We start from the raw sequence: 14866 nt of genomic DNA, 5'->3' as shown, positions 1-14866 counted from the left end.
AATTATACTCATGGCCTGTAATGATAATAACATCTGACTGGGTGCTTCTTTTCATTTTTTTTTTTTTTGAAATAAACTATTGTATTGGTTTAAACAGGATGCGAAGGTGAGAACTAACAATATATCAGGTGCTGTGGTATAGTGGATATCAACAAGTCAATATTAAAGTACAAAAATAGTGTTTAATCAAATGAGAGAAACCAAAATATACTATGAGCTAACTTTATACCGAGACCTTTCAGGGGAAGGAAGAGAGGTGTTGGGATTGTGACAGTGGGTGCATGTGAGGGAAAAGCAGCTGTAGACACACAGACCCCATTCTTCCCACATCATCATTTATTTATATAGCGCTTCCAATTTTGCAGCGCTCTACAGTCTATGGTTAATTTTGTCTGCAGCCAATTAACACCCGGAGGAAACCCACGCTAACACGGGGAAAACATACAAACTTCATACACATAAGGCCGTGATTGGGAAACAAACTCATCAGGACCCAAGCTAGGTGAGACAGACTTGCTAACCACTGAGCCACTGTTTACATGCGTTACTCACACATGCACCCTCTGTCCACATGATTTACTCACACATGCACCCCCTGTCCACATGCGTTGCTAACACATGCACCCCCCGTCCACATGCGTTGCTCACACATGCACCCCCTATCCTCATGCGTTGCTCACACATGCACCCTCTGTCCACATGATTTACTCACACATGCACCCCCGTCCACATGCGTTACTCACACATGCACCCCCTGTCCACATGCGTTGCTCACACATGCACCCCCTGTCCACATGCGTTGCTCACACATGCACCCCCTGTCCACATGCGTTGCTCACACATGCACCCGCTGTCCACATGCGTTGCTCACACATGCAACCCCTGTCCACAGGCTTTACTGATACATGCCCTCTCCCTATCACATTTGCCTTTCTTCTTCCCTTTTTCTCCTCCAGTGACTTCCAGCTGCACTAGAACAGGAAGATTTGCAGCAGCCTCTTGCACTGTGTACCACGTGACAGCTGCAGTCACATGACCTGGTGATGTCACAGTGGAGTCTGAAGGTACAATAGCTGAAGGGGATCTAGAAACAATCGTCCAGTCTTCCTGTTCCTGATCAGTAACCGCAAGCTTGTCAAGTCACCTGCAGGTAAGAAACCCGGGGGAAGCAGGTTGTGGCCAAACTCTCTGGAGACTGGCGACCTGTCCTCCCACAGGAGGACTGCACTGCTTGTCCTGGTCCTAGCTCAAAACATCTGTCAGGGTGTGAGATTCTGCTCAGGATCCATGTTACAAACTGCAATATCCATTCTGCTGTCACTTACCTGCAATTTACCTGTGCGCCTGAAAAACAATGCATATTGGGAGTAAATAGGTTAAACATTGTATTTAGATGGGAAAGCGTGCAGTACGTCTGTGTGTGGCTGAATATTTGTTTTCGTTCTTTTAAATCAAACAAGTTTTATTTTTTTCTCATCATTTTTTCCAGCAGTCAAATTACACGGAGATTTGTATTTTTGTTTGTACCTGTAGAATTAGAGGACTTGCCTGACCGGTTACCACTCTAATCCCTGTGGGTAAACATATGTTCGTTCACACAAACTAGGATTAAGCATAGTTATGTATGAGGCAGCAGAGAAATAGAGCATTTTTTTTCCAAACGGGCTACCTGGCATTGAGCATTTTTCAGATACAGATAACTGCTAATGATAACTGGTGCCTTCATATTACAATAGCTGCCTCTAGTTGCCCTGGAAACCTGTTAATTCTCAGCCAGAAAGTATTCAAACTAGACTGTGCACCGCAAAAGTTTAGTTTGCTTATGCAAGTTTAAGACTGTTCCTTTGCACAGAGAATTAGATTGCGTAGAGCTGGGTTGTCCATTTAATGGTTCATGTATCACATAGGCAGCCTGTGACATGTTTCGGACTGCCAGTGCATTGCTACAGCCTCACAGTAAACTTTTTTTCTCTTAAGGATAACTGCATTTTTAGATTTGGGTGGAGGTTACAGGAAAGCAGTAGTTTGCAGTTCTGTTTAACTTATTGAATTCCATCCAAATTTAAAACTCATTTTTGGTTAGAGGTAGAACGAACATCAGCTCTTCTTTCCTCTTAATTATTAGAGTGCCTGTGGTCATCAGCATGCGTGTGTGCGTTGGAAAGCATTGGATCAGATAGAAACCGCACATGTGGTGAGGAAGTTTGCGGTATATTTGGGAGATGGTGACAATCGCACATTTAGGGGATAATGTATGCGGCCAATGCTGTATGTGGTCGCTGGTGAGAAACTGCATGTGAACACTGCTGGGTATATATGTTAAGGTCTACAGTAAAACCAAACTCACAAATTTAAATTGCAGCCCCCCTTGGCCGACACCAAAAATAAATTGTGTGTTGACAGAAATTAAGGGGTAGATTTACTAAACTGCAGGTTGAAAAAGAGATGTTGCCTATAGCAACCAATCATATTCTAGCTGTCATTTTGTAGAATGTACTAAATAAATGATAACTAGAATCTGATTGGTTGCTATAGGCAACATCTCCACTTTTGAAAACCTGCCGTTTAGTAAATCTACCCCTAAGTCTTTTTTGGTTTCACCAACTATTGCTTTGACTTGTCCAAGGATTTTTATTTTTTGTGGGCTACAATGTTGTTTAATGAAGTTAAATGATCCTTTTTACTTGGACCATTATTTTATCATGCTAATATCATGTTAATGTTAATAGTACAGATACCAACAAATAAACATTCATGTTATGCAGCATAGATGTGCCCCCAGTTTATATTGGGCCACAAAGTTGTGTCTCAAGTTTATATTATGCCTCATACTTCCTCTCTGGAGACTCAGCAAGCACATCCACACATCATTCGTTCCACAAGGGAACCATTGAGCTGCTTCATTAAAACAGCCGAAGATTATCAAAATGGAACTGTTGCATTTCGGCTATCTTAGTAAGGCAGCTGCAGGGCTCAGGAGTGCCGGAAAGAAGTGGTCCAAGTGCCACATCAGGCTCGCGTGTCGGAGATTGCCTACCCCTGCCCTAGATTATACAAAAATGTTAGACAACGCTGTTGTACATCCATAAACAGAGGAGTGTTAGTAATTTCAGGGGATATGGAGTGGAGTGTTTAATATAGAGATGAAGAAGTGAGTACATACTAAGAAAAGATGAGATGTGACTGGTATGAATCTCTGTGTATTGCTTTTGGATGGCATGTGTAAGAAACCTCAGCCACTCCCAACATGAGGGACAATTTTCTTTCTCTCTTGGGCCACATACCCACTGTTGTTGTTGTTGTTTTTACTAGTGTTAAAAAGATAATTGTAGACTTCCCCAGTGTTTAAACAATGTAACAAGTAGCATTCCACACAATGGAAAGCAGTGTAAGTTAAAATACTAATGGGTATGGTAACCCTATAAACAATAATTTCTAATGTCTGACACGTTTACATGCATTATACGTGCCTGTCAAAGGCATTTAAAAAATACCAGTGAATATGAGGCCTATGAGTAAGACATGATCCAAAACACTGCTGTGTCAGTCTCTTAATTATCATGGTTTCTGTCTGCCAATATACACTTATGCTTTACAGCGCTGATCGAGAGATAGGTGGGTGAATTCTCTTTTTCAGTACACCAATGTGTACAATTCCACTGAACTTTAGACTGCACTTTTAATCGGACAGGTGATAACTTGTATCTTATCTAGTAAGTGATTTTGAAAAATCTGGGACATAGGTAAAAAATTGTGCTTTTTATTATACGAGTAATGAGTAGGCAACTTTTAACAATAGCTTCATGTGATGAATACAATATAAAAATTATACAGCACAATATTTAATCCCATTTTAATCAAGGGTTTATATTCACCTTTGAAAGACCTAGGCTTGGACAAAATACTCCAATAGTTAAGAGCCAGGCTGACATATTAGGAGTCAGACATTTACATGTAAAGTAAAATCTGAATCCTGTTTGGTGTTCTCCCCAGAAAACCTTGCCAGCTGGGTGGCATTAAGAAGCAGTTGGGTGGGGGCAATTGTAATGCTTATTATTGAAAAATGTTGAGGGTTATTGCCCACACCTGCCGAGACTGTTTAGACTGGGGGTCAGTGGTCTAACACACACTGCTGGCTGTGCTCACATAGTGCCTGTTCTAATAGGAGAAACAATGGTTTATTATATTAAAATAAGACTATATTGGGCTCCAAGAACTGGATGGTGAGTAAAAACAGCCGGGTGGAGCACTCGGGAAATAGGTGCTGGGAAGAACAATGATGTTTTAAAGTATGTACATTAGCATTGTATGCAAAATATATCTATTGCATAACACCCAATCTGACGCAGACGTGTTCTCAGTGCAGGGTGATGCAGCAATACTGTGATGCTGTGCCACCTTACTTACCATGTGCTCTTATGCAAAATAAAACAGATTGTGCCCTATACATATATCACCCGGTATCACTATGCATTGCACCAGCTCATTCACGCAATTAAACAGCTTATGCTCTGCACATAACATACCATCATCATACCATATCATACACTATACCAGAATTATTCCCATAACTGAAAAATTAAGTAAGTTATCATAAAGATTTTTATATATATATATATATATATATATATATATATATATATATATATATATATATATATATATATTCCTTTCCAGTTTGAATACATATCCTATTATATTTTAGAAAAGGACTGTCATATGTATTCAATGCAGACAAAGTCACAAACCTGACATAACAGCCTGCTTCAAGCATAGCAGAGTTCTGGATGGAAGGCAACTGGAATCTATCCAGCCCTGGTTTAGATCCTAAAATTAATTTAATTAAAGAGGCATGTTGTTCTGTTTCATATGTTTTTAGTGATTGCCCAGGCCAGCTATTTATATTACTGCATATGCCAAAATATAAGGTTATTAAATCATCCCATTAGAATTTTACTAGGTTCACTTATGAAACATGCAAATCATTCCTTTAATAGGGAGTCAAAAGGCAAATAATTAAACTCTTCTACTTAATGCTTACTGTACTGTACAATCTAAAACGTGTAATGACAAAGACTTATCAAATATGTTTCTATAATTGGAAATCACTCTCATGATTTCACATAAAACACTGCTGTGAAATGTGTTCAAGTTGACTGAGACACAATTTTAGTAGGGTGATTGTAATTTTTTTTTTTTTTTTTTGCAACAAAACATGTATTTATCATTTTTTTTATTTATGCAGAAAATTGCTTATCTGAGGTATACTAATCCACCTAATGTGGTAGGTCATAGGCGCCAGCTTTGTGGCTGCTGTGGGTGTTTGAACACTCCCAAGGGTATATTTACTAAACTGTGGGTTTGAAAAAGTGGAGATGTTGCCTATAGCAACCAATCAGATTCTAGCTGTCATTTTGTAGAATGTACTAAATAAATAACTAGAATTTGGTTGCTATAGGCAACATCTCCACTTTTTCAAACTCGCAGTTTAGTAAATATAATACTCAGTCTTTCTCTGTGAGAGGTGTGGCTGTCTGTGCACTTACACATATTCCCAAGCCCTTTGTGTTTTATTATTTTCTTCACTCTTCGGTGCTGCATTTAGGTAGGGAGTTGCTGATGTCACTGTGCCACTGTAATTGGTTTCTGACACTATTGGAGCAGCCTCCTGGTAAGAGGTGCTGCACGCGCTCCCCGGCGCTGGCAGCTCACTCTCATGGTGCATCAGAGAACAGCAAAACATGACACACCACACAGTCACTCTTGGTAGGCTGTAGACACACCTTATTGTGTTGTGTGTGCGCATCTGTGTGTGTGTGTGTGTGTGTGTGTGTGTATATATATGTATATATGTGTGTGTGTGTGTTTGTTTTTTTTTTCTCGTACATATATGTGTGTGTATTTGTTATCCTTAATATATTTTAATAATGTATTGTGTTTTTAAAATAAAAGTGAACAGTTAAAAAAGCTGTAAGTTTTAAAAGTAAATGTTTAAGGGATAACAACATCATGTTTATACTTATATAAGACATTTGTACACAATAATAAAATAAAAAAAAATAATTCTACAATAAATATATTAAACGCATACTAAGAATATGCAATAATGTGATTTGAAATCATAGCAGATTTGTATTGCTCATTAGCAAAACATATTTATATCGTCGCTATGGTTATTCCATATATGGACAACAAAACATATGCAAATGAGAGTTGGTGCTCAAAGGTGGGGGCGGTCCTGCAATGGCGACCCACCATACGTAGGCCCTCGCTCTACTCTTCTGAGCATGCTTGGGGGCCAGCCTGTTTTTGAGTTTGACAGCGCATGTGCTCAGAAGAGCAGAGCGAGGGCTTCTCCTGAGGGTGAACTGGCACATGTCCAGTGACTCCCAAATTTGTGTCTTACTGTGCATTTGCTGGCCCCTCGACATCTACAGCAGTGGAGGATGTCCTTGTTATTGCTAGGTCAGAATTTTATCATGCATTCGGTGTGTTTTCAATTGACAACACACTGCCAAGAGGAGGGAGAACAGCCTTCCGTAGCGGACATTAGGGAGCCAGATTGGGTTGATCGCCATGCCCGTGGTAAATGATATTCCGCATATATGTTTTAGTTATGGAACTAAATATTCGCCTTTAAATGGGATGACATTCTGGAGGGTGAAGACACCGATTACATGGTGTCTAATCCATCCAGTCAGATGCCACCTTTCACTTGGCATAATGGTTCAGATCTCTGTGATGTGTAAAAAGTATCCAGAAAAGCAATGACTAGAGACTAAATTATGGGGATAGCTTTCTGGCTGTATTTAGAGCAATTGGCTGTGACACACTGCAATGATTGAAAACAGTGGGGCATGTGATTGGGTAGGACCTGATGATGTAATGCCTTCACCAGCTACTATCAAGTCATGTACCCGAAGCCAGATTTCAGTCTTTGCAGTGTGTCATAGCTGCTGACATTAAGTATAGAAGTAGAGTTAAGATGAATAGAATAGTGTATATGTTCAGTAACCTGTATAAATCAGCAATTGACTTTGATCTAAAGTAGGTTAGCAAATGTCTAAGCTGTTGTGGGCTACTGAACATTCACATTTAGCTGTTAATTAATGAATAACTGATTAGGCTTACACAATATTAAGAATGGCTAATAACAGGTAACTGGAGGGCTTTCTAGCTTGGAATAGTAATGTTTAAAAGCAGTATCTTGCATTGTCCATATCTTTCCAACCCAGCTCTCAATGATTTGTCCTTATTTTTTGTATTTTTGGTTTGTCCTTTTTTTGTTCTGTTAAATACACAAGTAAAGTTTTGTATGTAGTGCTCAGCTCAAGTGGTGGTACATTCCATAAAATGATTTGGTGTACTGGGCAAGTTCACAAGCTGCATGTTTCAGAGCAGATGGTTTGCCCTGACAATTAGGTAAAACACAATCACACTTCTATACAACTAGGAAGTTACGAGTAGATCGCCAGACCTTCTGCTCCACTTTAAACGAACATGTAGTACGATGACGGTCAGCAAACATCTTAGACTGAATTGAGACCTGTCTCAGGGAAGACTGAACTTTTTTCCAAATATTAATTAATAGCGGCAGCAAGTTAACAGTATATGCAAAAAAAAACGTTGGCATAAACTATCATTTCGTTACCATATTATCCCCTGTGTTTGTGTGATTCCTCCGGGTGCTCTGGTTTCTTCCCACAGTCCAAAAACATACTGGTGTTAGTTCTGCAAGCTTATTACGAGACCTGCAGCCTATCAATAGAGGTCTTCGCCTATAGCAGCCGTCTTACCAGTAGAGCTTGATGTGCTCACAGGTACTCGGATGCCCCCAGGTCTTAACTCTATTATAGTTTGTTTATTAACAAAACCGTAGCGGCAGGGCCGGAGGAAGCAATCCAGATGGTAACGGATGGTCAGACGAAAGCCGAGGTCAGAGGTCCGAAGCAAGCAGAGTAGTCAAAGATAGGCCAATAGGTCAGGGCTGGCAGCAAGCAGGGATATCCAAATAACAAGCAGAGGTCGGGGCAATCAGAGTTCAAGCGGGTCCAAAACAAAGCCAAGGTCAAAACAGGAAATGTATCAGGAGTCAGCAACACAGCACACAACAGGTCAGCTACCCACCGAGAAAAACGCTATAACTGGCAGGGAGGCTAAGCCATCCCTGCCTTAAATACTGAAAGGGACCAATCAGATGGGAGATGTAGTAAATGGCCCCCAGGAGTAGAATAATAAATGAACTAATTAGCCCCATAGGCACTAGAGCGCACGCGCCGGGCTGTCAGCATTGCCGGGACACGGCACTGCCTTAGAACAGCGTCCCAGCCAGTTCCCTGACAACGGCCGGGGCACAGGAACCGGAAGTGACGTCCTGGCTGTTGTCATGACAACAGCCGGGACGCAGGTAGGAACGAGCAGTGGCTCAACGCCGCTCGTAACAACTGGTAGGTTAAATTGTTGCTGACAAAATGTGTGTGTGTTTGTGTGGTAGGGAATTTAGACTGCAGAGAATATGAATGATTAATGTATTCTCTGTACAGCGCTGCATAATATGGTAGTGCTATATAGATAAACAGAAGTAAATGATTAAGTGAAGATGAAGTTCTGCTTTAAAGATGACTGCATGAAGATACCTTGACTGTCTAGTGGTATCTTGCCAAACTAGTTTACCTGTTCTGTATAACTTATTTTTTCTATATATATTTTTCCTCCAGCCTTTGAAAGAATCAATATGAAACAGATTGTGGACAAAGCAAGGCAGGCATTTGCCACTGGAAAGACCCGCTCATTGGATTTCCGACTTCAACAGCTCCAGTCTCTGAAAAGAATGGTCATTGAGAAGGATGCTGAGATCAAGGAAGCCATAATAGGAGACTTGCACAAGGTGTTTGAGCACTTGTATGTTTATCCATGTAAACTAATTGTTTGACGACATAGCAAATATAACTGTTCCCTGCAAAAGATGTCACTGCTTGGGGGCTCTAGTGATCTGAACTATTCTGTCAATCACTGTGCTAACGCCTGTTTTCTAATTTCATGCCTTCAAATTGTTAACTTTTAGCTCGATCATAAAATGCTATTCGTATTTAGATTTGGCATAAGTGATTTCAAATAAAATTGTTTTATCGTACATGCGAGAATATTGTTGCTTCATATGCTGGAAAACCTGATAAAGGAATTATATTTCTAGCTTAATTAATTTATTCCTTTATGAGATTTGCACAAGGAAGAAATATTTGGTGTTTTAAATGTCTGAAAGAACATGCAAAATATATACACATCATTAATCAACATTTCCATAGTATTTTAATCAAAGCAAACACAATAAATAAGCAAACACGTAAAGATTGTGCAAGACACAGCAGGCTGTCTTTCAGATCCAGGACATTCCCTCTAAGATCCTTTTAACGTTTTGTCATATTAAAAAACATTGAATTCTTAGTAAATGCCATTGTATAGTGACATATATTAGTAACTATATTGGCATTGAAAATATATAACCCAAGCTGTTTTTTTATGTTTAGAATCAGTTTAGTGCTTTCACGTATGAGATGATGGGACTGTTATCTGAAATAGATATGATAATTGACAATTTCCGTGATTGGGCAGCACCACAACATGTCAAAAAGAACCTAACGACCATGAGAGATGAAGTGTACATAAACTATGAACCTCTTGGTGTTGTCCTGGTTATTGGAGCTTGGAACTACCCGTTTGTGGTTACTATGCAGCCCGTGGTGGGTGCCATTGCAGCAGGTACTTTTATTTGGTCACTGTCAATTTTTAATTATCTTAAATCTCTATATAACTTGTTTTTGTCTTTTTTTTTTTTTTTTTTGCTTGTTACACTGTTAACTAACCTGAAAATATAGTATTGTAGAATGTTTTATGTATAATTTAAAGTATAGAAGGTCTAGCAAATGCTGCTGGGTGCTGTTCTGTAGCATATCTATAAAGAAGTTTGTTATATATTGTCTGTCCTATCTTTTATGGGGGATGAATTACTTCTCCCATAGCACAACCGATTTTCTGCTTTGTCTTCTTATGTTCAGCAACCACTCCAGTGCAAGAAATAAATATCTAGGCAAAGTAGCAGAATGTACCATTTAAAAAATAAAAAAATCCATCTTCTTTAGGTTCTGTGATATAATCTTTCTTTCTGTAATGTAACGTGCTCAGTAGTGAATCATATTCATTTTATTTCTTGTTTCTGTGAAGGTAATGCTGTGGTGATCAAACCTTCTGAAGTTAGTAAGAATACTGCCGCGCTCTTGGAGAAAATTGTCCCACTATACTTGGACAAGGTACTAGAACAACATCTGCGATTTTATACCTATTTAAAAAGGAATGATCCTGACAAAGTATTTTTCTTGGATTTTGTACTTTCCGGGCTCTTTCATGCCTATATGCTGTTCATCCGCTAACGAATGCCTGAAATGCGCGTTAAAAATATTATGTTTGGATTCTTATGGGCTCGTTCCCATCATTGTATTTTTAAAATTTTGACGCTGTATTTAAATATTTGGGAGCAGAATTCTTTCGGAGTCGCGCACTATTACCGTTATTACGGTAATTTTAATGCTGATTTTGTTCGAATCTCCACTCATTTTTCCTCGCACCCCATAGAGGGGAAATTTCTACCGTAATTTATGGCAATGTGCTCATTGCGATGTCTGTAAGTGAATCTCCCCCATTGTTTTCTTTATCTTTTATCTTCTGCTAATTTTGACAGTCCAAGTAAGGCTGGGTACACACTGCAGGGTCTTCAGCCGATTATCGGGCCAATCACACGATAAATGACTGTTTGGCCCGATATCGCATTAGCGTGTACACTCCAACGATGAACGATTATTGTTCCAAAGCACATCATATTGTTTCATTTGATTTTTAAACTGAACTAAAAATCTTGTTCTGCAATGGAACGATCTTGTGCTGATTCTGCAGTGTGTATGCACTCAAGACCAGCAGTGTCGGCAGATCTCGGCAGTGTGGAGCAGAGCCATAACTAGACATTTTAGTGCCCTGGGCGAGAGAGACACAACTGGTGCCCCCCCCCCCCCCCCAAAAAAAAATAAAAATGAATCTCTGATACTAACCTGCAAACTGCCCTAGCGATTTAACTCCTAACAGCTGTAATAGTATACTATCTATCATGTGTACTAAAAATTCTCAAAGGACAAGATCACTTGAAGATGCCAATTCCTATCTGCAAGACAGCAGCTCAGTCCCTATAGCATCATTGTCTAAGCTAACAGATGTAAACTTTATAGCTAAGATAAAAATCCCAATTACCAACCTAACGCAGCTCCCCCTCTGCCCCCCCCCCCTTGTCAGCCGCTCCCCCTCTGTCCCCCCCCCCCCTTGTCAGCCGCTCCCCCTCTCTCTCCCAGTCAGCAGCCACTTAGATCTGAAGGTAAATCTTGCAGTTTTTTTATATATTTTTTTTTTTCCATTCACTAATGCATCTAAAGAACATTTTGTCACCTTTTTTTACTGACTGCAATCTTTTCTTCTGTTTGTGCTTTAGTATGTTATCCGGATTCAGATACTACCTATAACCTAACTATATTGGAACCAGGGGCATATACTTGATACAAATCTAATCTACCGTAAACTTTAAAAGTAATTGTCTATTTGCCTGTTTTTGTAGGAGCTGTACCCAGTGGTAAATGGGGGAGTAGCCGAGACTACAGAGTTGCTTGCTGAAAGATTTGACCACATTTTATACACTGGAAATACGAATGTTGGTAAAATAATAATGACAGCGGCTGCTAAATTCCTGACTCCTGTAACCCTTGAACTCGGAGGGAAGAGTCCATGTTACATTGATAAGGACTGTGATATTGACATTGCAAGCAGGTGAGTTTTACAGTGTTCATTATAAGAGAGTAAAAGTCAAGGTTTTGTTGCCAGTCTTACAAACAAACAATACAGAAGTGGAAATTGCTCAATCAATTTATAGGTTCCCACGGGTGCTTGAAAGGGTGGGGTTATCCAAAAAGGGAAAAATAGAAAACTCCCCCAGCAACACTGTTGTGAGCCAGTAAAAGAGCTGCCTTTGAACATAAAATGCAGGAGACTGAAGGGTGGAGTTAAAAAAAAAAAAAAGATACTGTTATCATATCATATGTTATCACTGTTATTATAGTTATCATTCTGTTTTACTTACAGACGTATAGCTTGGGGGAAGTTTGCCAACTGTGGTCAGACATGTATTGCTCCTGATTATGTGTTGTGTGACAAGTCCATCCAAAGTAAATTGATAGAAAAGATCAAGGAAACTCTAAAGGTATGTTAGAATTCTACATTTTCAAATCGCGTGAGCTGTGGCTTTTTGCTCTTTATAAGATCAACATTCAGACTACTGAGGTCTGTTGCTCATAATCGGGCTTATTAATACCTGTCCTAGCAGCAACACCCCCCCCCCCCCCCAAAACCTAATTTTAGGTATTTTAATGCAGCGTCTAAATTTCTAAATTAGAAAGTTTGACAATTGCTATAATCTGTGATTAACTGTGTAATTAGTTAACAAATTGGAAATACAATGCTGTCAAGATGGAAATCTGTAATCCCTTTTTTTATTATTGTTCCTATTTAGGAATACTATGGTGATAACCCCAAGAATTCTCCAGATTATGAAAGGATCATTAATAAACGTCATTTCCAGCGAGTTCTTGGTTTGTTAGAGGGGCAGAAGGTAGCTATTGGAGGAGAACATGATGAAGCCACCTGTTATATAGGTATGTTATAGACCCATATTTCCCATGTAATTGATTACTCAGTCAGTGATAGCATTGTATGTGCAAATAATGCTATTTATAGCATGAAGTGACTCTGAAAGTAACATGGTAGTGGGTGCTGACTGAGCAGGGACTGCAATAACCCAGGGGTTTTCACAATTTGCACTTTTCAAGCTGACCAAACCTATGCAGAGTAATGCCGCTTTCATACTGCCGCCCCCGGCAATATACCGGGTTTTTCAAGCCGGGTTTTTGCCGGGTCTCGGAGCGTCCCAGCTCAGAAACACCATTCATACTGCACCTTGGACCTGGGAATTTCCCGGGTTGACCCCATTCATACTGCACAAGTCTGTGCCCTGGCAATTTGTGGGAGTCATCATCAGAGCAGTTTTCATTGGCTGAAAACATTTTTTTTTGTAATAGTCTGCTTTTCTGCTGTTTTGTCCATAAAGATGTGTGAGTGTATCTTATAAGATATTTACATTTTTATTGTTCCATTGTATCATTTGTAAACAATCAGACATTTCTTCAGTGTTTCCACCAATTCCGTTCTGTACTGCTCACCGCTCCGTACTTTACTTTAGTCGCCTATGTAAAGTATGTGCGACCTTTCTCTTTCGTTTGTTTCTTATAGTGTGGATGATAGAAGTAGTTGTTTCAGTCCATACTGTTGTTTTCCTCTCAAGGTTTTTTTTCCTGGTTTTATGTATGCAGTTAATGTAAATATTGTGAGCATTACAGGTCAGACAGCCAATCAGCTTGTTTTCTGTGCAACCCGGGTTGAAAAACCCGGGTTGCACCATTCATAGTGCAGCCAACCCGGGTCCGACCTGGGAATTACCCCTCGATAAATCCCGGGTTGAAGACCCGGGTTTTTAGACCCGGGATTTTTGACTTGTACCATTCATACTGCACCAAGACCCGGGTCGCTTGAGCTCGCCCCAGCAAAAACCCAGGATTTTGGTGCAGTATGAATGGGGTATTACAGACACCTCAACTGTACTCTCCCCAGCCTTCAAATATTTAAAAAAATTCTGCAAACTTGAACCTACTGTACCACCACTATACTACTCAATCTGGCAGCTGCAGTATCAATTTCCACTTATAACCACTCTTGGTCCTCTTGCTTATCTCTGCCCTTTTCTCAATAGATTGTAAGCTCACATGTGCAAGTCCCTCCCTAACCTTTTTTTTTTTTTGTTAAGTGTCTGCATTTATTTTGTCTACCTTGTATGTGGGTTTTATTTTGTGTGCCCTGATTCCCTCACTGTACAGCACTGCATAGCACAGAGGCACCTTACAAATCAGCAATAATAATCTGTAGAAGCTAAGTGCAGCAGTGATGCCAGAAGAGGAGTATCACTATGCAAAACTATTACATAATGGTATGGCAGCTGATGTAATTTAATACAACTTCTTTCAAAGGAAAAGCAGTGGGATAAGAAAAGAGAATAACTGGAGTATTAGTAAAACATTCACTGATCAGATAAATACTGGTTCTTGTTTCATGCTTCTTGGATGAACATGACATGGCAAACATGATGTAAGGCCATGGATCAATACTGTCGGTCGTCAGCATTGCAGTAGTGATAGTGTGAAGTGAAACATCTTTGGTTCTTCGATATGTCTGTAGAGTATCTGCACATATTGTTGCAGATGGGGAACATCTCTTTAAGGTGCTAGTTACCCAAACTGACAAATTTACAGATTTCAGACCTGAAGTATACACAGCTGACAGCTCCTCAAATGTAACATAATATCACTGCCCTAAAGGGTATACGACAAACATCCAATAAAGGCTATGCAATGCATTCCCATGGAAAAGCACAAGCAGTATGTAATGAAACAAAGCTGTGTTCCGGAAGCAATAAGGCTGTGCGCAATCACGCAGACTAGACATTGAAATAAGACCGTGTTCTGCGCACATGTATGTATTGCAGATACATAACTCATACTTGCCTACTTTTGAAGGCAGCTGTCCTGGAGGGGGTCCTTCGAGGGGGGCGTGGCCACTCATGGTGCGCCGTTAGGCTCCGCCCCATCAATATTAGGCAATTTTAGCCAATCGCAGCAGGGGACGCGGCCATGGTTGCACATTTAGCCCCGCCCCCACCATCTTCAAC

At 40.0% G+C, this 14866-nt stretch overlaps 1 protein-coding gene across 3 annotated transcripts in view; it reads left to right on the top strand.

The window, feature by feature from the left end:
• Positions 1-1040: 1040 nt before the first annotated feature.
• Positions 1041-14866, top strand: part of ALDH3A2 (aldehyde dehydrogenase 3 family member A2) — a 34415-nt gene continuing 20589 nt past the window's right edge. For all 3 annotated transcript variants that reach the window (XR_012688042.1, XM_075195158.1, XM_075195157.1), the window contains exons 1-7: positions 1041-1150; positions 8718-8887; positions 9528-9759; positions 10222-10307; positions 11654-11862; positions 12175-12292; positions 12602-12743. Coding sequence is in view for 2 of the 3 variants with exons in the window: in XM_075195158.1 (XP_075051259.1) it covers positions 8735-8887; positions 9528-9759; positions 10222-10307; positions 11654-11862; positions 12175-12292; positions 12602-12743 (940 nt within the window). In the remaining variant the exon portion in view is untranslated. The remainder of the gene's footprint in view (positions 1151-8717; positions 8888-9527; positions 9760-10221; positions 10308-11653; positions 11863-12174; positions 12293-12601; positions 12744-14866) is intronic.

The sequence above is a fragment of the Mixophyes fleayi genome, chromosome 2, assembly GCF_038048845.1.
Source record: "Mixophyes fleayi isolate aMixFle1 chromosome 2, aMixFle1.hap1, whole genome shotgun sequence".
Lineage (NCBI taxonomy): Eukaryota > Metazoa > Chordata > Amphibia > Anura > Limnodynastidae > Mixophyes > Mixophyes fleayi.
The sequence above is the reverse complement of the archived record's forward strand: the minus strand, read 5'-3'. Positions and strand labels throughout refer to the sequence as shown.